Source organism: Pleurodeles waltl, chromosome 12 (genome assembly GCF_031143425.1).
Source record: "Pleurodeles waltl isolate 20211129_DDA chromosome 12, aPleWal1.hap1.20221129, whole genome shotgun sequence".
Taxonomy (NCBI): Eukaryota; Metazoa; Chordata; class Amphibia; order Caudata; family Salamandridae; genus Pleurodeles; species Pleurodeles waltl.
Genome location: NC_090451.1, coordinates 51,094,580 through 51,118,714, shown reverse-complemented (window position 1 = coordinate 51,118,714; position 24,135 = coordinate 51,094,580). Strand labels below are relative to the sequence as shown.

Genomic DNA, 24,135 nt, shown 5'->3' with positions numbered 1-24,135 from the left:
ATTATTGGAATTTTAATCTGTGGATAGATTGGTTTTGTTTTAAAGCCCCATCCAGTGAAAAGTATTGAGTTTGTCCTCTTACTCAGCCTTGCTTCATCGACAATCAACAACAATGGGGGTCCCGGAAAGTCTCTTTGTTTGATAACATCTGGTTGGGTTGTTAACTCTATTGTGACATCATTCACTAGACGGCCCCTTTAAATATCCAAATAGGCTTCGATCAGGCCAATATGTTGGTCCTGGAGAGCCTGGTCCATGGCAGAATTTTTAGCAAATTCACTTTTAGAAAAAAGAGGTTTCCGAAATCTACATTATTCTAAATGTGGATATGCTAAAAATCTGGCATGGACCCGGCTCTCCAGGACCGACTTTGAAGAACCCTGTTTAACTAAGGAGAGATGAATGCCCCGCCCACCCAGCAGGTCATGCATCGAATCTGGTGTTCTGTAGACAGAGTGGCAGCAACAGTGCTTAATTTGAGCCGGTGGTTTCCGTTGCGGGGCACCAGCACTTATTTTTAAGGGTTGGCATTATTTTTCTACCTCAAGCATTTACTGCGAGCAAAAGACACAAATGGGAAAGACGAAGAAAGAGAAAAAGCTAAACGAAGGGAGAAAGCTGCAAGAGTGAGCGGAGGGTGCACGGAGTGGCTATAAATGGATTAAAGAGGCCCGACATGGTTTTAGGATAGTGTTGCCTCAGTATTCCATGCTTGGACATTTAATTGCAGCAGCCATGTGTTTCAGAGGAGAGCTTTGGGCACCAGCACGTTTTTATTTACAAATTAAGCACTGGGCAGCAGTGTCTCCACTTCGCATGCCATCTTTATACCACTTTGGCATTATACCTCCCTATCCAGCCAGATGCTAGTGACCCGCCTCCTTGAGTGACTAAAGCGCAATGGTGGATGTTACTCACAGGAAAACTATAAACAGACTTTAAAGAGAAAAAAAACACCAATTGTATCTTTAAACAATTTCTAGTGACTGAATAACATGTCTAGGTGAAAGTATTCCCCTGCAACAATTTAAACGACAGATGCAAGGCTAAAACTAAAGCATAGTTTACCTTCCTGGGTGAGGGTTTAAAAAAAGAAGAGCCAACTAGAAAACAAGTTGAGAGTAAAATTGTAAATGAAACAGAACGCTATATGTATTAAAATAAAAAATAATTTAAAAAAATACTTTTTTACCAAAATGAACAAAACAATTGCAAAAAGAATTTTAGCAAAGTTTTATAGACGTCAGCACTTCTTGTTCGAGGGAAAGCAGTAACACACAACACTGGAGTTGTGAGGCGTTCACCAAATGCTTTGCGGGGAAAATGACACTATATAGATGGAGATATAAAAACATAACACTGGAGACAGATCACAAGGAAACAGAGGTCCCTTTCATGGACAATTTCATGCTGTGGAGAATTTTAAACTATTTCTGAGACAATCATTGTGCTAGTCAAAAGCAGTAATTTCCCAGAATCCCCATATGATGTCTGCATGCTGGACCTTTAAAGAAAGTCTTGTTCCCATCAAAGCTAGTTCGACACCTTGGAGCCAGATATAGCCATCAGCACTTTGAGTTTGCATGCTGCAATTCCGCATTAAAAACACTTTCAGCCCAACCCGCTAGCAGGGTCCAACTATGTGCCAATTTTGAACTTGAAATTTCTTACAAAATTTCTCAAAGGTTTCATCAATGAACAGAGTCTCTTGCGTGTATCCCAGACAGATCGTAGTCCGTCCTCCCAGCCAAGGCGGGGGCATGAATGGATATCAATGTTGGGGGTTTTGGCCACAGATATTGCTCCATTGATTGGCGGTGCTTGGCGCCGCTTGGCGCCGTCGACCACTTGACCCCCCTCTGTAGACTCGAGACCAGAGGGCTAAGGAGATATCTTCCGAAATGAGTAGATTCCTTGAGGAAGAACTCTGGTGATTAGCTTTGAGCTTTGATGCCTCAGGGCTGTGCCTTTTAACCACCTTCTTAACTCCGATAAAACCCAACTGATGAAACTCCACAAAGTCTGTCTTTTCCTCCCACCTCATTAAATCGTGCCCGGCCCAAGTGATTAAACCTCCTCAAAGTCTGGAGTGAAGATCTCTTTACTATGCCGATGATACCAGACTCTATAACAGGGAAGTGCTCATGAAAACATGGGTTTTCCTGATATCTTCAAGCTACCAAGCACTCGATGGACATGAACGAGTAAGAGTTTATTCCCACTAGAATAGATCATGATGGTTGGTGGTCCACCCCCACTTCAGCCTAAGGTTGCCGGTCTCCGGTGGTAGAAGCCACTACAAATTATCTAGATCAATGGTTCCCAACCCTTTGACTTCTGTGGAACCCTACTTTATCATTACTGGATCACGGGGACCCCCACTGAACATTATTGGAATCCAGGGACCCCCCCACCAAGTCATTACTGAAAGCTGGGGACCTAATCTGTTAATATTATTTGAATTTCTAAGCAGTCGCGGACCCCCTGAGGAGGCTTCGCGGACCCCCAGGTGACCTCGGACCACAGGTTGGGAACCACTGATCTAGATTATTGATTATCGCTGAACTTCCAAACCTCCACAGCCATTCCACGGGTCCCTCCAATAGTTCACAATCGGAAGAATGTTTGAATCCCTTTGGCTGATCTCTACCCGTTGGCCATTTGGTGCGGAGTTGCTCCACCCAAGCCGTACAGCGAGGTATCTAAACTACACCACTCGTGTTACACTTTGTCTGGCTCATGTCTTGTATTTTAACATTTGCTGTGCCCCTGTTGTTGTGACGTGATGTGCGTGTGTCCGCCTGGGTTGGGTGGCCCTCCGTTGGAATGGGATGCTGTGAGAATGTGATGATGCGTGGAATGTCAGGGTCTGTGTGCCCGGCAGAGCCCTCGGGTTCACCACAGTCGAAGAGAGGATGGACCCTGACAGAACCAACCAGGCTGTGTCCTGAGGGGCTAACATGAATTAAGAACACACAACCTAGCTCAGTGGTTCCAGACTCTTGTCTGTGGAGACCCTGATTGCCAGCTACAACGCATGTCCACCTCCCACCTTCAAGAATCAACAGCATCTTTAGCTGCGCCATCCAAACCCAGATAGTTCCTGTATAAAAACGAGGTAAGACCCTACTCACATCTTGTAGAAACTCTTCTGGATGCCCCAAGGAACAAATGCTGTTTCATGTGTAGAGAGATAGATAGATAGATAGATAGATAGATAGATAGATAGATAGATAGATAGATAGATAGATAGATAGATAGATAGATAGATAGATAGATAGATAGATAGACGGACGGACGGACGGACGGACGGACGGACGGACGGACGGACGGACGGACAGATAGATAGATAGATAAATAGATAGATCCATTCTCTCCTGGGGGGATTGAGGCACTGTCCGTAGGGCTGCCTATACTTTAGCGTGCCACGGGGCATGGGAGGGCAGCAACATTTCAAGTGGTTTCTCAGTTTAAAACCCTGTTGCTCAGGGGTGTCTGTCTACGGAGGCGCCTGTGCTTAATTTGTAAATAAAAAGGTGCTGGTGCTCAAAGCTCTCCTCTTAAACACACGGCTGCTGCAAATAAATGTGCGAGCACATAATACTGAGGCGGCGTAATCCTGAAGCCACCTCGGGCCTCTTCAGTCCATTTACAGCCACTTCCTGCCCCTTCAGTTCACTCTTGTAGCTTCCTGCTTTTCCCCTTTCTGACACTTTTTCGTTTCTCTCTTTCTCCGTCTTTCCCACGTGTCTTTTCCTCGCAGCAAATGCTTGAGGCAGAAGACTAAGCGCCGGCCCTCAGAAATAAGTGCTGGTGCTCAGCACCGGAAACAACAAGCACAAATTAAGCACTGGCGAGGCGCCCTCCTTTCACTGCCTTGTTAATGAGCTAATGCCGTGCTCGGATTTGTTAAATGAAAGACACTCCCTGATTCAATAAGTGACTTAAATCCCCTGATCTGCCTTGGTACTGTAGTAAGACCTCTCCAGAACCCCAGTAACCAGGGTTACCAGCTTCTCTTCCAAGTAAACAAAGGTAAATTCTCTTTTCTTTGATAAGAGGGGTCCTTTCGCCATTATTTGCATTGTAAAGAACGCTAAACACGCTGTCTGCAGGGCTCTGAGAGACAGAGCCCCATCATGACCCCTGCATGGGAGGTTCCCCTGCTCTCCACTTGATAAAGGACTTGAAAGGGTGATTCTGAGTCGGCAGGTGAGATCAACACCCTTCTTTGCCCTGATGAATGAGGTACCCCTTCTCTCAGTGGCGTAGCGTGGGTTGTCAGCACCCGGGGCAAGGCAAGTAATTTGCGCCCCCTAACCCGGGGCAAGGCAAGTAATTTGCGCCCCCTAACCCGTGGATTTAGTCTCTTCCAAGATGTTGTGCCCGGTGCGGCCGGCCCCCCCTGCTCCCCCCACGCTACGCCACTGCCTTCTCTTCCTTCATAAATGAGGTATAGCCTGCTATCCCTCGTTTATTGAGGCGCTGACGCTTCTGTGCCTCCATATACGAGGAGTAATTTGTTTTCCACTGGTTAATGAGGTACACCCCTTGTCTGCCCGTATACTTGATGCAAAGGCGGGTCTCCCTTTGTAACTGAGGCATGCCCTTTTCTACACCTAGACGACCGGGGCTGTCCTTTTCTCTGTCTTAATAAATGGGGTCCGGCCTGCCCGCCCTTGGTTATTGAGGTACACTCTGTTCTCTCTTCATCAATGAGGCAAATTATTTTCTCCCTTGGTGTGTGTACACCCTGTTCTCTGCCTGTTCAAATGAACTGAAGTCAGCTATTCCTTGTTTAGTGAGGTACATCCTCTGTCCAGCCTTCATAAGTGGGGTACCTCCTGTTCCCGCTTGTTAGATGAGGAGCACCCCCTCTCAGCTTCTGTAAATCAGGGGAAGCTTTCTCTTACTTGGTAAATCAGACACGCCCACTTCTGTGCCTTTGTAGGCGAGGTAACAAGCAGTCCCCTTTCCGTATCGTCATACATGAGGACCTGTTCTTTGCATTCCACACTGAGGGAATATCTGTTTTGTTGAGGTAATCAAACAAACCCTCTGCCCTCCCCCCTTTGTAAATGAGGCAGAGGCTCCTCCCTTTTGGTACACACGGTAACCTCTTTACTTTCCTCAGTAAGTGATGTAACCATCGTCTTGCTTTTCACAAATATTTCACTCACTTGACAGCCTCTCTGCCTTGTGTGCGTTGCCACAAGGGTTGCAGGGCCTTCTCTGATGAACCCCAGGTTTATAAGGGGTGTTCAGGCATGCAGCCGCTCCTCGGGCTAGGCAAAAGTCCCAACCACAATGATAATCCTAGCGCCTCTCACATCATCTCTTCCTTCTCACTGCTAGGCGCTGCACCCCAGGCCAACATTAAGAGCTGCCCTCCAGTCAATCATGCACAACAGCAAACTACTCCCGACAAAGGATCACAGCAGTTACAAAACTCTGCAGCCTTCGCAGTGTAGTGTGCTACCCACCCCAAAAGGAGCTCTAGCGCCACACACGAGGTTATGAAGCACTATATGAATGCTGTTTTATACCTAATGGATCTGGTAAAGCCTCTGCTTGATTAATAGGGGGTGGATAGGTAACCTATGCCCTCTTCCTGCCTCTGTAAGCTTGTTTACCTGCAGTTATATACAATGCATCCGTGGCCTGCGCACTACCCTGTCATTCGCTCCAGCGCCCCACAACAGTGTGTGACGCCCCATATAAATGCCCGTATGTTTTTCTTACATTGCAGCGAAAATAAAGGTGGCCCAATAACACGTTATTTACAGAAGAGCGGCTACACTAATGAGCACACAAACATGTATTACCAGAGTGCAAAGGTCAAATCCGAATTAATTAGTAGAGTGCAGCAAAGGTGGAATGAGAAACCCTGTTTTATTGCCTGACGGATGATGCAGCAATGACTTTACACACTCTTGCACGCCCCTCTGCAGTCCCTGGCACAAGGGGTAACCAGCCCATCGCCTCTGCCTGCCCCCCTCCCCCCTCCCCTCCTGGTACAAGGAGTGACCCCGCTTCCGGCCTCGGTACCTCATACTGCCCCTCCCCCGCCTCCACGCGCGGCCCCAGCGGCCCCTCCGCCCCGCGCCCGGAGTCCAGGCCGGCTCTTCGCTCCCGCGCGCGGCCTGCAGGCGCGAGCCCACCTTGGGCTCCCCTCACGCCGCGCGCACGCTGCGTCCCCTTGACGTCACGCATCCCATTAATACCAGGGCCAGCTCGTGGCACCGGGCTCAGCTGCTGGCCTGTGGGGGGTGTCGGTGACCCGGGCACTGCTGGGTCCAGACCCCTCATTCTCAGGGACTTGGGTGGGGGGCGTCTGATGTCAGAGGGGCCCTAGAGGCAGAGACTGACTCCCCCCAGCCCTGCCAGCCTCCTGGCACCCGTGCTCAGGAGACGCCCCCCGGCAACCCAGGGCCATGGCTCAGTGTTATTGGGGTCAACCACTGGCTTTTCATTAGAATGCACTGGGGACAGTTGTAGGACACCCATCAAATGAAACCTGCACTTTCTTTTTTAATAGAAAACGTTGCTGGGTGTGGTATCCCTGGTTACTCATCCCTTGGCACTGCTCTGCCCCATCTCTGCCCCTCTGGGTGGCCACCGCCGAGGAGCAGGGTCGAGGGAAACATCACTGGCTCAAACAGACCGGAAGTGCCCCGCACCCTTCTGGTTGTGCCTGCTTTCCCTTCATCAGCTCGTTGTTTCATCTCTTCTCTGTCACCTCCTGGCATCTCTCGACTTTTCCCCTCATTGTGGCTCTTCTTCATCTCCCCTCCGCTTCTCTCTCAATTCTCAATTCTACACGCCTCCCTCCCTCCCCATCTATCCCCTTTCTCCTGTTCCCGTTTTGCAGCACTGTCACTTTTATTCTTTTAATTGGCATAATTTGTCAGGTTGTATCTGTGGCCACCACATCTTTACAGATTTAAACCGTCACCAACATGGCACTATTTTTACCTATTAGCCTGGTGTAAAGTGTCACAGACTGTACAGTACTGCGCAAAATATTAATTCTGCAGGCGAAACTCACGGATCTTCTGCCTTAAGTGGAATTGGTAATATTTTTTTTAAAGACTTAATTTTGCACAATAAGTGCCTGCAGAAGTGTTATACACATAAAAATCTCGCTTACAGTCATTTTTCCCCTAGCCAGACTCCAGCCTCTGTATCGCAACACTTTTCCATTCAGAGTATCCACTTGTGGAAAAAAAAAAGTTATGCAAGATACCAGCAAACCACATTTTGCTCTTAAAGCATAATGTAATTATTTTATTACACACTCTAATGCTCACACCATCTGTGCTGCGTTTTCAGCCACCTTCTGGTTTTCTGCTCCTAGGGACATACGCCTCAAGCTCATCTTAGAACTTTGAGAATTTATTAATAATTATTAATTGCAGCCACATTTCCCCAATGTCCTACATCCTTGTTTCCTCATATTGGGGGCGGGACATCAGGAAGTGTATCTCCTTTTCAGCAAAACCAATTTCTCATCTTTGTGAAATAATCTCCCACTTTCTCAGTGCTTAATTTGTAAATACAAAGGTGCCGGTGCCCAAAGCCTTCCTCTTAAACATGCGGCTGCTGTAATTAAATGTGTGAACATGGAACACTGAGGCCGTAATCCTGAAGCCATCTCGAGCCTCTTAAATCCATATACAGCCACTCCCTGCCCCTTCAGCTCACTCTTGCAGCTTTCTGCTTTCTCCCTCTGTAACGCTTTTTCGTTTGTCCCTTCATCCGTCTTTCATATATGTGTCTCTGGCTCGCAGCAAATGCTTTAGGCAGAAGAATAAGCCCCGGCCCTCAAAAATAAGTGTTGGTGCTCAGCACCGAAAAAAAAAAGCACAAATGAAGCACTGCACTTTCTATTCCTCCTCTTCCAGCTGCTAGAGTTACTCTGAGTAAACCATCCTTTTTTCCTTCATAGCAATTTTTCCCCAAGCGAATTCAGTATACAGTTTTGGTGTGGCCCAGGTTTCAGTATTTAGGTTTCCTCGGTGTGCTCGTGAGTGACTTGTCTCACAGACTTGTCTCTGGGGCTTTGTAGTTTACCCTGTGGCAGGAGCTGCATCGCAGTGTGGGGTTGTGCACCCTTCCACACTGTACGTGAGTGTGTGCAGTGCATACTGTTCAGTGTGTCAGGTCTCCCTGGCAGACTGCGCATGTGCACTGGATATAATTGTTAGGAGAGTGGACATTGGGCCCCTGGACACAGGATGAGGTCAAAATCGCCTTCTGACACAGACCTCTTCTGAGGCCAGTGATGGGCACTTCATTCGCCACAGGACAAAGGTGGGAATCAAGGCTTCGTCTGCTATTGGACAGAGGTCAAAGTTCAGAATTATCTTCTCAAACAGACCACCCCTGAGACCGTAAATGACCCTTCAAAGCCACGTGAAACTGGGCAGAGAGGAAACAATTCTCCCACTTGCCACATCCTGGAAGGTCAAGTTAATCTCACTTGTTAGTGGAGATTGCCGCAGGTGGCAGGCCCAAATGGTTTCACAATGGCCATATCCCAGAAAGGTCAGAATACATTCATCACTTATGGGTCGAGCTTGACCCTAGCAGGGGGCCTGAAGTGGTCTCACACTGGCCACATCCTGGAAGGTCAAATTAAAGTCATCACTCATCGGTGCAGCTAGACCCCAGCAGAGGCCTCCAAACCTTGCCCGAATACCCGAGCCATCCCTTCCCTTGGCTCGTGACCCCAATAGAAGCTTTTCATTAGACGCCAGGGCCCGGGGCAGTGTAAAACTGGATTTAGAAATCTGACTGCCCTGGAATCAAATGTCCCTACAAGGAACTAAGCAAGCGCGAGGAAGTCGATCTGACTGCCAGGAGAAACGGCGGTGACGTCAGCAGCAAACCCAAAGATTATCTGCATCTGGGGAAGGGCAAAGGTTGGCCTTTGGAAAACAACCTGTTCCAGCAGTCTTCCTGGGCGGAATGGCTGAGCCTTGCACTTGCACGCGACAGAGACACGCCCCCAGTCGTGCAGAGTCTTAACACTGTCATGCAAACTTTAAGAACAGTCACTCCTTTTCTCCGGAAGATAAAAAGTGGAATGTGTGAACAGGGAGATAAATACATACGAGGTTTAATGTAGGATCGTGGACTCAAAGATTAGAGCGCGTTACAACTCCTGTCATCCATGTGACGTAAACGCTCTGTTTTACAAATGCTGCCCACCTATCCATCCATTCATTCATCTTTTGTTTGGCATTCATCCTCATATATACGGCTGCAGACCAATCTCACATCCACATCTCCAGTCCGTCCGGCAACCGCAACTTTCCTTGTTCCGGTCATCTCTTTGTCCGACACTCTATTCAACCATTCACCCATTCATCACTTGCTGCATCAAGCCAGTAATAATTCTTCAGGCTACATCAAGCCAGTTGCTTCTGACCAAAGAATGACAGAGGGCAGAAAAAAGAACACCGACAGGCAGAAAGCAAGCAAAAGGAGTTACTTTAATAGGTGTGGCTGCTCAAAGCGGACTGTTCTACGACACATTTTTTATTAGGTCTGGCTTGTCCGCACAGCTGTGTTGATCTATTGTAACTAGGTTTTTAAAATATATGCAGCGTGCGCTTTGGCTCTAGTCAGAGTGGTGTTTGCCTCTTGCCTCATGCTATTGACTGTTTGATGTATCATTCCGCCTCCTACTGATTGCTTCCATTGGCATGCATGAGGGACTATTTTAAATCGGATAATTGCTCTTAACCGTCAGACTTTTTCTAACTCAATTTCTTATTAGCTGTATTCTATAGAGCAATTAATCCTTTTTTGATACTTTTTACCAGGGTTAGCAAAGCCAATATATCTGGCTTCTCTATGTGTTCCACAAAAAAACATTTTGGCATGCATCTTCAAACAGCATTTGTGGATTCTTGTGCTTACCTGTTTGGGTACTTTAAGGAAAGACCTATTGGCTTTACCAGTTGAATTTGAGTTCCTTGCACTGTTTGTACAAAGTGTGCCAGAGACTGCAGACTTCCAATGGGGGTTCATCTGAAACACATGAGCCTGGAGAATTTAGCAATGGACAAATTCATCCTTATACAACATTTGAGCTCTTCCTGGGCCAGGTCACTCTTATGACCCTTAATGTTGCCTTTCTGTTACTCACGATTTTTTTCAGTCTATAATATTTATATTTATTGACGTATTTGCATCAACGTTCTGAATGGAATATATCTGTGCATGCTTTGGACATTGTCACTTTCATCTTACAAAAACCTTTGAATTTTGGTGTCAGTTTTTGGTGCCCTGTACGCTTGACACTTATTGATGAAGGTGTAAAAAGCTTTCCATAAAAAGTGTTTGGCCCACTGTGAATATTTTTTCCAACTACCCTGGGGATAGGCAATGTGGGGAAAAAGTTAGATTGTTGCAACAAACTTTGTTTCCTATTTAAACCCTGAAAGGGCAAATATGGGAATCATTTAATTTAACATTGATTAACATGTCCCATTGTACTGCGTTGAAAGGCAGTGTATTTTTGTGTACTCTTTAGTAATGTGTTGTGTGGCATGTGTCCCATAGAACTGGATTAAAGGCAGTATTTATTCACGTACCCAAACAGGATAGCCTTGAAAGGCAGCCCCTCTTTAAGCACTCCTTGGTGTTGCGTTGTGAAGCACGTGCCCCACAGGATTTGTGCTGAAAGGCGGTGTTTGTTTGGTGTTCCATTCAGTTGCATTATAGGGCAATAGTTTCATATGCCCATAGGATTGCATGGAAAGGAGAATGTGTTTCTTGTGCCCTATTTGGTTGTATTGGAAAGAGAAGTTACTTCTTGTGCCCCATTGTAATGCATTGCAATGAGAAGTTACTTATCGTGCCCCATTGTAATGCATCGAAAGGATAAGTTACTTCTTGTGCCCCATTGGTTTACATTGAAAGTAGACGCTTCTTCTTGTGCCCCATTGTAATGCATTGAAAGGAGAAGTTACTTCTCGTGCCCCATTGGATTAAATTGAAAGTAGAAGCTTCTTCTTGTGCCCCATTGTAATGCATTGAAAGGAGAACTTTGTTCTCGAAAGGTAATGGTCCTTCTTATCTCCCATGTGATTGTTACTGTAAGGCAATGTTTCCATGTGCCCATACAAATTCATAGAAGGATAAGATTTGCCCTTGTGCCCAGTAAGGTTGCATTGAAACCCTATGTTCTTCCTCGTGTCCCATTCGATTGCATTATCAGGCAATAGTTTCTATACACCTGTAGGATTGCATTGAAAGGAGAATGTGGTTTTTGTGCCCCATTTGATTGCATTAGTGTGCACTGTTTCCCATGTGCCCATAGGATTGCACTTAAAGGCAATCCTTGTTCTTGTCCCATAGGAGTGCATTGAAAGGTTGTGTTTGGTGTTAAATAAAGGTTGTGTTGAAAGACAGCTTTGTTCCCGTGGCCCAGGGTATTTCAAAAGGAGGCAGTGATTATTTTTGGTGGGGTTAAGGTCTGCATTTCAGGACAGTGTTTGTTAAGTGCCCATTTCTATTGGAGAGCAGTGTTCCTGTGCTCCTTCGGATTGCCCTCCAAGGCGGTGTTATTCATGTGCTTGTAGGATTTCATTGAAAGGCAATCTTTGTTCTTTGGCCCATGTGGTGCCTTATAAGGAGGTCTTTTAATGTGTCTCACAGGATTTCATGATTGTGTGTGTGAGAGAGACAGAGAGATTACACTACATACAGAGTCACCTACTCCTATGTAAATTGTACCATTCCAAAACACCTGCCTCCGATGCACATATTTCACGGTATGTTAACTTTTATAAAGCGCAGCGCTGCGAGACTTCTGGTACCCAGGCGCTAACAAAGAACATATTAACGAGTCTTCTAAAACCTTGCCTTCAGGGTTCATTTGAGATATTTTTGATGTTATTTTACACATCTTGTCCTTGCATTACTGTGCTCCCTGCATGACACGTCCCTGTAGTTACTCGGTTCTTGGCAGAGCCGTGAAGACCCTGGGCACAGGGTAACAGCGCTTTACAAAATGTAAAGTAGTAGAAAGTACGGGTAGACATTAAGCAGTTCACATTCAGAACATTATGTTCTCCGTAGCTATGAAGGAGAGAGACCCTGCGTCACTATACTTAGATAGTCTTGTCCAGGCATGAAGGCACCTCGTGTATGGCTTTTGAGAAAGAAAAGCCTGCGGTTCCTCTTGAGTCCGAGGTTAAAGCGCCTCGTGTGAAGTGGAGTTAGGAATAGTAACTATATACTCCCCGCAAGACGCAGTAGTAGGCGGCGTAGTGGATGCGCTATTCTCCCAGGTCAGTTTTGTTGAGCTCGGTATAACGACATGCAACCTACTGGTTCGAATCCCAGCGGGCTAATTCAGCCATTCATCCCTCTGACGACTTAAAAAGGGGCTCTCTGTGACTCCCACTTTATAATCAGTCAGTCTTATTAAAGCAAACAGCAGCAGCTAGAACAGGGTGTTAGGAGGGCACTGGCATCTGGCTTCTTCTCCCGCTTTCTGCTAGTAAATGAAGGGCCACGTGTCCAGGTGACACCGCTCCAGCCCTACCTGCCTCCCCCAGCATTTCTACAATTCCCCACACCGGATAGGCTGGAAATGAGCTGCAGGCAGAGAAGTTTTAAGATACGGGCCTCTCCCAAGGGCCCCAATGGGAAAGTGAACTTTCTTTGTCTATTGCAGTTCGTCAGCCGCTTCTCTGAGTATCTCTGTCTCGCGGCTCATGTTCATCGTAAAGATTGTTGGGGTCCTCTGTAATAACATTCAAAGTTGTTCTTAAAAAGGAGCCCCAAAATAAGTCTTGTCGGGGGCCCCAAAACGTCTTTAAGCAGCACTAGCTAAGGTGAACTTATTAGCTTTCCTGTACCTTTGTTAATAACGATAGCCTTTGTTAAAAACTTCCACAAGCCTGCCCCAGCCCTAGCTGTACACATGTTAATTCAAACATAGAGGGGTAACTCCCTAATTAGGAGAACGCCACTTAGGTCTGCATTGTTAAAACTGCGTTAAACCAGATTTAGCTGTAAATACATGAGTTTACGGCCGGCTCGGGGTCGTGACCTCTGCGCCCACAGCACACTTCCGAGTTGCCCGCTCGGTCTCGGCTTCGCCTGGTAAAGCGAGGGTAAAGTGTCTGGAAAAGGGAAGGACACACGAAGGAAATGGCGCGTAAACACTGACTCGCATGGTTACTTCTCATCCCATAAAATGAAACTGGTAACAGTACAGCATCACCGGACCCAAAATATTGGTAATTCTGGGTGCGATATTACCGGAACATTCAATGGAGGACACCGATCTAGGCTATCGATGGATAAGTTTGCATAGCATCACATGCCAGGATAACTCGTTTCTAGTCACCGTATTAAACAAAATAGTGCTTTTCTTTCTTTTTTTCGTATTTCTACCATAGTGGCACACAGGATTGTTTCACACTGTACATAGTTATTTTAAGTAATGGAACCGGGGTACAGACAGATTCGAGGTCGTAGAATCACACATGGCGTGCTCAGGCAGGGAAGCCGAGATTGGTACTCTGGTCCCCTGTTGCCAAATTCTCAGGTTCAGCCGATGGGGCTGCTCTCCAGCCGCCCTCCCCGCCTGACTCCAGTCCGCAGTTTGCCTCTCCCTTCCCCGTCCCATGTCTGAACGGGTTGTGGAAGCTGCTCTGTTTTGATGTCCCGCAGCTACCATTCCTAACTGGATTTCCCGGGGGTTAAATATTACCTTTATCAGCTGCCTTTCGGCGCGGACATCCCCCGTGTTATTTCCCGGGGGCTTTAATACAGCTGTTTTTTTTCTTGTAATGTTTCCAGGGAGGAGGGGAGATGCTTGGCCATTAGCTGGAGGGAAGCTCAGCCCTGTTGCGTCGCCATGGCAACACAACAATGGCTGCAATTTTCTGAAAATATTTATGCGCGATGCTGCGCGGAATCAATGGCATCTCTGAGCGACCTGGCCTGGTTCCTTCACCCAATTTTGGCTTTGGTTGACCCTTGTCGTCCGCAGTCATAGAAAGAGGAACCGCTGAGGCCACACGGAAGGATCCATTGTTTTTTTTTTGTAGGGGGTAAGAAGGAGGTGGGAGGCCAGGACTATCTCACCAGGCTGGTTGTGGCTCCAGGGGACGTGGCTGCTGGGGCTTCCACCTGTGGTCTTCGGGCGCGCGGACATCGCCAACTTCTAGGGTTTTGGCCTACACACCGTTGGGGACCTTCGGGCTCAGATCCTTCTATTGGAGGGGGACCGGGGTGGATGTTTGAGAGGGGGACCAGCAGGCCTAGGCTTGAGGCCACCGTTTGGACATGACACTGGCCACCTGGGGCTTGTCAGCAGGCCGCTCGGACACACTTCCCCTCAATGCCTGCTTCTCTCTCCGCAGAGGATGCCTTTCAGAAGCTGGCGGTGGAGACCCTGGAAGAGCTGGATTGGTGCTTGGACCAGCTCGAAACTTTGCAGACCAGGCATTCAGTCAGTGAAATGGCCTCGAATAAGGTAAGCGGCATGGTTGTGTCTTGTCCCTCAGACTTGGTGGTACACATATAGTATTCCACCTGTGTCATCTAATGTTATATTACTGTATGTCATGTTATTTACATTTGTATAGTGCCATGAGCCGGAGGCATCCAGGCACTGCACAACTATCTCCATCCCATGTGCCTGTGCAGCGCTTGGAAGCCTTCTTTCCTTCATTTATTAAACTTCACAGAGTGAATGACCCTGCGGGGAAATTGGAAGAAATCTTGCCAGGCCCACTTCCTCAGAGGACCTAGCAGGCTTGGTCTGACTCAGTTATATTTTGACTTTTCCAGGGATCACCTGTTTTCTAAGGACTTGTCCACCTCCGATGGCAGCAACCCTTCAGTAAAAGTTATGCTAACCCTAAGTATGTCTTCCCATGTAGTTTTTTTCGAGTTTCTCACCCAGTTCTTATCCTTAAGTTTCAAACATCTACAAAGTTATACTAAATGACACCTTCGTGCACAACCCTACCTTCCAAACTTCTTCCTCGGTGTTTGATCTTCACCTCCTCCCCTTTGCCGGCCAGCGGGCCTGCTCGCCTCCATCACACCCACTCATTTTAACATGGCCGATACATGCCGGGTAGATCCCACTGCTCCGACTCATTCCTGTATTGCCACAAAGGCTTGTAACTTCCATCGCACATACTTAAGTCACCATGGGCCTTAGGGCTGGGCTCGCTCCATTGCAGCTTCTCATGTCAACATGGCCGCTAAAGCCTGGTAGGTGCCCTCACATCCACTCACTTCAACATGGACCGCAAGGCCTGACGTGTTCCATTGGACCTACTCACGCCAACTTGGCCATTAAGGCCTTGTAGCTTCCCAAGCGTCTATGCACATCTACATGGGTCGGATGTACAGAATGATCCATACAGGAGTAGACACCCAATGCCATTATCACTTACTAGGTTTTACGGTGTGGTCTCTATGGTTTACTATATAAACTCTGGTCATCCTGGAATACTCAAACTACCCTGAAGGATAGCACTGAACTTCAGGAAAGAGTTCTCATTACTTGTGGCTGCAAAATGCTTGGGTGATGGGTGCTGCTGAGGCACCAGGGGTTCGTTTTGTGCAATGAGATAAAACCTCATTGCACAGTACGGGCTGTGGCAAGCAACTTGCTGTTGGAAAAGTTATGATGCTCCGAGGAACTAGTGAAATGATGGCCTTCACTGTGCTGGTCAGCTGCAGTATTCAAGTGTTGGTTTATGTCATCTCCGGACGATGAGAAGTTCTCCACAAGAGTAATTATTGAGTTATGGTTGTAACTGATGGGCTTTGTTGAAAGTAGACCAGCCGAAATGACGATAAGAATTGTCTTTACTTGCCCATACAGGGCTCGAAAAATCATAAAAATGTTACTATACCTGCAGGTCGAGTAGCTCAAATAATCTACTCTACCTAACTGTAATGTACTTGACCTGTAAACGGGTCTCAAATTGTGTGATCTTATGCAAATAGTTTTCAGAGTCACCTTTTTCTTAATCCTCTCATATGATTGCCCCCTCAAACATGTGAGCTCAGCATTTCTGCAGTACAAAAAACCCTCTTTTGTTTGGTTAAGTAGACTAAAGTTTGCTGCATGCATCACAAGAATCTAGCCCACATACTCATGAGGTCTAGCCCTTATAACCTAGTACTTCTTTTAGTTTACTAACAACATTGCCATCAGGACAGGAGTGTTTCTCAGTTTGTTTAAACTCTCAATTTTAATAAATATATTACTAAACCATGATGTGGTAACATATTGTCATCTACACACAGTAACTTTCCAAGATATGTCCAAAAACCTCTCCACTAACTTGCAGCTTTACTGACAAAACTATATAGTGTATTAACAATCTGTGAAAATTGGGTTTCAGAAAACATATCCCTTGCACATCAACATGTAAAGTATTCGGATTTGTTTTCATCCTATTAAAATATTTTTTCATCACACAGAAATATAAAAAAGGGCTTTCACAACTACTGAAATATATTTTGAAATGTTTGCACAGTTGACTTAGTCATTTAAATGTTGCGTGTTAGGAAGAACCTGACACCCTACATCCATTTATTTTGCATTCTAAGCAGCAGTCCACACAGTTCACCTTACAAAGTCCTGAAACTCTGCAGTCAGAAGGAAAATTAATTGTAAGAAAAACCGACTTTTGACCTCTGTCTGTGAACACAGAGCAAATGTGACATAAGTACAAGATTTAAAGGCATCTTTTATTGCCCCTCCACTTTTCAACTGAACAGATCACCTGTTGGGTGTCAGGTGTCAACTCACCAGAAGGGACAGGTAAGTATTAAAAATAGATCGACCTGATCAAATAAGACTTACCAATGCGAGTGGTCGAGTGGATTTTTCAAGCCCTGACATACACTTGTAGCAAAAGTAACATAATAGGGTTTCTTACAACTGGAGTTAACTCCTAATAGATGTCCCAATCAAAAATTCCTGCCATTTGTCTTATAATAGTCCCCATTTTGTAAAAAGCCTTCAACTCCGTAACAGGAAGTGACATAATTCGAGGACCGGAACCTCAGATCAATAGCAGAGATGCATGATAATTCTGGAGACAACTAAAAACAATACCGCTGTTTACATTGGTAGCAGGTCTGCATCAGCACTTCCTGGTGTCCTCTGATGTCATTTCCTGCTTTAGCAGAAGAGGGCAGTTTATAAAGTGAAACACTGTTTAAGTGGTAGAGGTGCTGGTACAAAGTTAAAAATAAGACAGGTGGAAAAAAAATGCTAACTGGTGACTGGCGGAAGTTGTTAAAACACTAAATTGTGCGAAGCAAGAGATTTGTTATATGAGTAAATGTATGTCCTCTTTGACCTTGCCAATCTCCCAGAGAAGATGGCACATGATTCCTCTTGTGTATACAATATGCTCTCCCTATTTTTATTTAGACCCTTGAAAGTTGTACATTTTAGAAAGAAAAAGCCCAAGTTTTAGTGCAGTGTAGATTCTCCAGTTGGTACCTCCAGACACAGCCTTCACTAAGGCAGCCTTGGACCCTTCAGAAGTGGCCATCGCTCTTCCACTCAGCATAAGCCCGCTCTACACGTGACGCGAGTGAGCACCCCTCATCTTATGCCAACCCACCAGTGACAGCTCTATTTTAGAAAATGCTGTGGCCGCACACATTTCTGAATTCAAGGATCAAAGACATTCAGACTTTACCCATGAACTCAAAACATAACCTGCTCCCATATTTGGTTGGCCCTTGGAATGCTAAGCACGATTTCACTTTATGAAGTTAATTCAATTTCACTTTATTTGAACTCCCTAAGCACTATTGGACATAGCAGACAATCTCATGCACTACATTTGACATTTCATTTATTTATATATCATTGTATACTAAAGGTAAACCAGCAGTTTGGTGTGGGATCAATTTTGTGTTGAGTGAAGTGTTTTCTTACATCCTTGGCTTCGGTAGAAAAGTGGTTTGTTTGTTTGTTATCAGTGCAAAGGGCTGTTTTAATGCCTTCCTCCCATGACTCAATGAGCATGAATGTCATTACCCCCACGGCTGTCACCTTGAAAGGTCATTCGTGTTCTTCCAAGGTTAGATGACATATGGTTGGGCTGTCTTGTTCTTTTTTTGTTTAAAAATATTTCTTTGAAATCCTTTGTTCCAAACAAAGTCCAAAGGTGATACAATTTAACTGAACATGTTATTTGGTCGAAATGTATTTGTTGCAACCAAAAAAAACAAATGAACTTCTTTAATTGAAATAAAAGAGAAAAGGTTCAACGGTGGACACACTCAAGCATCCCCAAACACCTGGACCCCACTATGGTCGGCCTGGAAACGAGTGCGATATTATGTATTCCGCCACCACAGCGATTTGAATTTATGGAGAACTATAGCACTCTTTTATTATTATTGAGCATAGAATGGGGAATAACATGAGATTTTTGTATTTATCACTTCAATATATACATGGGCCTTTCACTTATCATGGATTTTTTTTCTCCAGTAAAGTTCAGCAGGTTTGACGTGCCAAGCTTCGCCTGGTTAAAATTCTGGCTGGTGTAGTGCTTGTAGCTTTACTAGTTAGTAATTGTGATGTGGTGCTGTAAGAAAAGTTAACACACATATTGCAATTAAAGCCTCAGTGGCAAAACCACTTCCCTTGCGCTTATTCACCAAACCATATTTCAAAATACTGTTATACGCTGCAGAATGGGCAAAGATTTGCTGTAAAGGTATAGTGTAGATTTTTCTTGCTTTCTTTCTTTTGAACAATTTACATATTTAAGAAAGTTAGAAAGTTCAATCTACTTGTTGATAAGTTTTCTTTATAAAAACAAATTTCCTGTCAAATACACATAAAACAAATCATTTTTGGCTATCTGGGCGCTATTGCTCCAGGCGCTCCAGTGCAGACGAGTGATTTATTTTGTATCTGTATTCTTTAGTCTCACCCGGAGGGTCAGACAGGGAAGTTTATATCAGTTTGTGGTTTTGTTGACTGTATTTGTAACTTTAATTCGATTTTGCTGCCACATTTTGCCATTGCGCCTTCTTGAGTCAATGAGTTGGCGGTAACCCTTTGATGGATGTTCCAGGATGGAATTAGCTGTTTTGTTTCTGACACTTTCATGGCTGGTCTTTTGGTAACCAGTAGTTGGACTTATTTTCCTTGGTAGCAGTTGGGCCCCTGGCACACTTGCTCGGTGCTTTAAATGGATATATAGAAGTGCAGGTACTCACTGCCCAGAGTACCTGTTTGCTCCTGAAAAGTGCTGGTAATCTCTCGTTAGACATACTACAGCAGTGCCGAGAAGTGCAGGTACTATCCCTTTCAAGTTAAAGAAGTGCAGGTACTCAGTACCGGAGAGTACCTGCCCAATTAAAGTACTAGCCTTCCTGTACCATAGAGCAGAAGACACATCCGCATGGCTGTCATGGCGTGACAGGCTGCTGGGCACCGGCAGATTTTAATTGTATGGCCATATCATTCACCCAAAAACGTAATATATTTAAAGTGTATTTCGAGCCAGATGTGTGGGTAGGCCTGTGACATGTAGGGTTGCCACCTGGCTGGATTTTTAAGTCTAGGCTGGTAAAACTATTAATAAAAGCAGTGAAAGCCGGTATTTTCCCTCTCCGACACATTAACCTAAAAGAGCAAACACATAAAGAAATCAGTTACATAGTATTAGAGAGTTGTCTAAGTCCTTTCAGAATGATTATTGGGGCACGAAGAGGGATCATTTACCCCTTACAAAAGAATCTTAACAAATCTATGCAAATTATTTTTCAACTACCAGCTCTTGGCTTTCCACAACCGCAAAACGTAAATAAATAGTTGGTATTTTTTGTAAGTAGGGAGGCCACCCTGATGACGTGATGGAACAAACAAGCGCGTCAGATCTGAACCAAGATTTTGTGTCTGACGCCAGGCATCATGCCTAAAACAGGCTCTAGGACGCAAAGTTTACTGTCTACCCAAGGCCCTTGCATCTGAACAGAGGTCCCGCGCTTGAATGCCGGCTTTGTGCCTAAACGTTGGCCTCTGGTATGAACCAAGAGGCCATTAGAGTCCGAATCTTACATGCCCATCAGCTGTTTTGCCTGTGCTTTTGTCTCAGAGTTTCAATTCATACAACAGGAGGCTCCAAACCGGCATCTCACTCAACAATTGAATTCTGTATTTTTTTTTCGCTGTAATTTGCTTATTCAGGAATTGTATGCAAGGAAGTGTCTTCACTGACGCAGTATGACTTCCACGCCTAGAATGTGAGCTGAAGGTCTGCCTAACCCTAAGTGTAAACAATAACTTTGCTGTAACACTCTAGGCTTTACAGCCAACCTTAGCCTTTATGCCCCCAACCTTAAACCTAAACCTGTTTACAGGGCTGTCAGAAGTTGGGCATTTTCCCCAGGCCAAGAGCTTTTGCAAAGCCCCACACCCATGCTGCCAAATGTGTTAGGTCAGGCTGGACCGAGCAGCTGTCGCAAGACCCTTCCGAATCAACAGAAAAGGGGCTTTAAGAAGCACTACTGAGAGAAGGGCTTTGGCTCCACCCACATTTGATCACTTTGAAAAGAGCATTTGATTGGGCAGCTGTTGTGTGGTTCCACTGACAGAGTACTTGCATTGCAATTTTTATATTGTGGGAAGCTTGTGCTCAAGACAACAGGATTAAGTTTTGTATGGGGACAAGCCAAAAGTGCTGTAGGTCTGATCTGTTTATTATGAAAAGTAATGACAAAGACAGTAGGCCTGACATATTTATTGCCAAAACGCAGATGTCTGCACCAGTAGGCATTAACCCCTTCGCTGCCAGGCCTTTTCCCCCTCCTGTGCCAGGCCTTTTTTTGCCTATTTGGGGCAGTTTGCGCTTAGGCCCGCATAACTTTTTGTCCACATAAGCTAACCAAGCCAAATTTGCGTCCTTTTTTTCCAACATCCTAGGGATTCTGGAGGTACCCAGACTTTGTGGGTTCCCCTGAAAGAGGCCAAGAAATTGGCCAAAATACAGGGAAAATTTTGTTTTTTTCAAAAAAATTGGAAAAAGTGGCTGCAGAAGAAGGCTTGTGGTTTTTCCCCTGAAAATGGCATCAACAAAGGGTTTGCGGTGCTAAACTCAGCAGCTGCCCAGCTTTCAGGAACAGGCAGACTTGAATCAGAAAACCCAATTTTTCAACACAATTTTGGCATTTTTCTGGGACATACCCCATTTTTGCAATTTTTTGTGCTTTCAGCCTCTTTCCAGTCAATGACAGAAATGGGTATGAAACCAATGCTGGATCCCAGAAACCTAAACATTTCTGAAACGTAGACAAAATTCTGAATTCAGCAAGGGGTCATTTGTGTAGATCCTACAAGGGTTTCCTACAGAAAATAACAACTGAAAAAGAAAAATATTGAAATTTAGGTGAAAAAACATAAATGTTTCTCTACGTTTTACTCTGTAACTTTTCCCTGCAATGTCAGATTATCGAAAGCAATATACCGTTACGTCTGCTGGACTCCTCTGGTTGCGGGGATATATAGGGCTTGTAGGTTCATCAAGAACCCGAGGAACCCAGAGCCAATAAATGAGCTGCACCCTGACGTGCGTTTTCATTCTATACCGGGTATACAGCAATTCATTTGCTGAAATATAAAGAGTAAAAAATTGCTATCAAGAAAACCTTTGTATTTCCAAAAAAGGCACAAGATAAGGTGTTGAGGAGCAGTGGTTATTTGCACATCTCTGAATTCCGGGGTGACCATACTAGCATGTGAATTACAGGGCTTTTCTCAAATAGATGTCTTTTTTACACACTCTCCTATATTTGGAAGGAAAAAATGTAGAGAAAGACAAGGGGCAATAACACTTGTTTTGCTAATCTATGTTCCCCCAAGTCTCCCGATAAAAATGATACCTCACTTGTGTGGGTAGGCCTAGCGCCCGCGACAGGAAACGCCCCAAAGCGCAACGTGGACACATCCAAATTTTTGGAAGACAACAGAGGTGTTTTTTGCGAAGTGCCTACCTGTAGATTTTGGCCTCTAGCTCAGCCGGCACCTAGGGAAACCTACCAAACCTGTGCATTTCTGAAAACTAGAGACCTAGGGGAATCCAAGGAGGGGTGACTTGCGGGGCTCGGACCAGGTTCTGTTACCCAGAATCCTTTGCAAACCTCAAAATTTGACTAAAAAAACACATGTTCCTCACATTTCTGTGGCAGAAAGATCTGGAATCTGAGAGGAGCCACAAATTTCCTTTCACCCAGCGTTCCCCCAAGTCTCCCGATAAAAATGATACCTCACTTGTGTGGGTAGGCCTAGCGCCCGCGACAGGAAACGCCCCAAAGCGCAACGTGGACACATCCAAATTTTTGGAAGACAACAGAGGTGATTTTTGCGAAGTGCCTACCTGTAGATTTTGGCCTGTAGCTCAGCCGGCACCTAGGGAAACCTACCAAACCTGTGCATTTCTGAAAACTAGAGACCTAGGGGAATCCAAGGAGGGGTGACTTGCGGGGCTCGGACCAGGTTCTGTTACCCAGAATCCTTTGCAAACCTCAAAATTTGGCTAAAAAAACACATGTTCCTCACATTTCTGTGTCTGAAAGTTCTGGAATCTGAGAGGAGCTACAAATTTCCTTCCACCCAGCGTTCCCCCAAGTCTCCCGATAAAAATGATACCTCACTTGCGTGGGTAGGCCTAGCGCCGGCGACAGGAAACATCCCAAAGCGCAACGTGGAGACATCCTAAATTTTGGAAAAAAACAGAGGTGTTTTTTGCGAAGTGCCTAACTGTAGATTTTGGCCTCTAGCTCAGCCGGCACCTAGGGAAACCTACCAAACCTGTGCATTTCTGAAAACTAGAGACCTAGGGGAATCCAAGGAGGGGTGACTTGCGGGGCTCGGACCAGGTTCTGTTACCCAGAATCCTTTGCAAACCTCAAAATTTGGCTAAAAAAACACATGTTCCTCACATTTCGGTGACAGAAAGTTCTGGAATCTAAGAGAAGCCACAAATTTCCTTCCACCCAGCGTTCCCCCAAGTCTCCCGATAAAAATGATACCTCACTTGTGTGGGTAGGCCTAGAGCCCGCGACAGGAAACACCCCAAAGCGCAACGTGGACACATCCTAAATTTTGGAAAAAAACAGAGGTGTTTTTTGCGAAGTGCCTACCTGTAGATTTTGGCCTCTAGCTCAGCCGTCACCTAGGGAAACCTACCAAGCCTGTGCATTTCTGAAAACTAGAGACCTAGGGGAATCCAAGGAGGGGTGACTTGCGGGGCTCGGACCAGGTTCTGTTACCCAGAATCCTTTGCAAACCTCAAAATTTGACTAAAAAAACACATGTTCCTCACATTTCTGTGGCAGAAAGATCTGGAATCTGAGAGGAGCCACAAATTTCCTTTCACCCAGCGTTCCCCCAAGTCTCCCGATAAAAATGATACCTCACTTGTGTGGGTAGGCCTAGCGCCCGCGACAGGAAACGCCCCAAAGCGCAACGTGGACACATCCAAATTTTTGGAAGACAACAGAGGTGATTTTTGCGAAGTGCCTACCTGTAGATTTTGGCCTGTAGCTCAGCCGGCACCTAGGGAAACCTACCAAACCTGTGCATTTCTGAAAACTAGAGACCTAGGGGAATCCAAGGAGGGGTGACTTGCGGGGCTCGGACCAGGTTCTGTTACCCAGAATCCTTTGCAAACCTCAAAATTTGGCTAAAAAAACACATGTTCCTCACATTTCTGTGTCTGAAAGTTCTGGAATCTGAGAGGAGCTACAAATTTCCTTCCACCCAGCGTTCCCCCAAGTCTCCCGATAAAAATGATACCTCACTTGCGTGGGTAGGCCTAGCGCCGGCGACAGGAAACATCCCAAAGCGCAACGTGGAGACATCCTAAATTTTGGAAAAAAACAGAGGTGTTTTTTGCGAAGTGCCTAACTGTAGATTTTGGCCTCTAGCTCAGCCGGCACCTAGGGAAACCTACCAAACCTGTGCATTTCTGAAAACTAGAGACCTAGGGGAATCCAAGGAGGGGTGACTTGCGGGGCTCGGACCAGGTTCTGTTACCCAGAATCCTTTGCAAACCTCAAAATTTGGCTAAAAAAACACATGTTCCTCACATTTCGGTG

At 45.6% G+C, this 24,135-nt stretch overlaps 1 protein-coding gene across 5 annotated transcripts in view; it reads left to right on the top strand.

Annotated features, from left to right (window-relative positions):
• The window catches only part of PDE4C (phosphodiesterase 4C), an 837,713-nt gene that overhangs the window by 760,591 nt on the left and 52,987 nt on the right, over positions 1 to 24,135 (top strand). For all 5 annotated transcript variants that reach the window (XM_069216588.1, XM_069216587.1, XM_069216589.1 and 2 more), the window contains one exon: positions 14,394 to 14,506. In XM_069216588.1, coding sequence (XP_069072689.1) covers positions 14,394 to 14,506 — 113 coding nt within the window. The remainder of the gene's footprint in view (positions 1 to 14,393; positions 14,507 to 24,135) is intronic.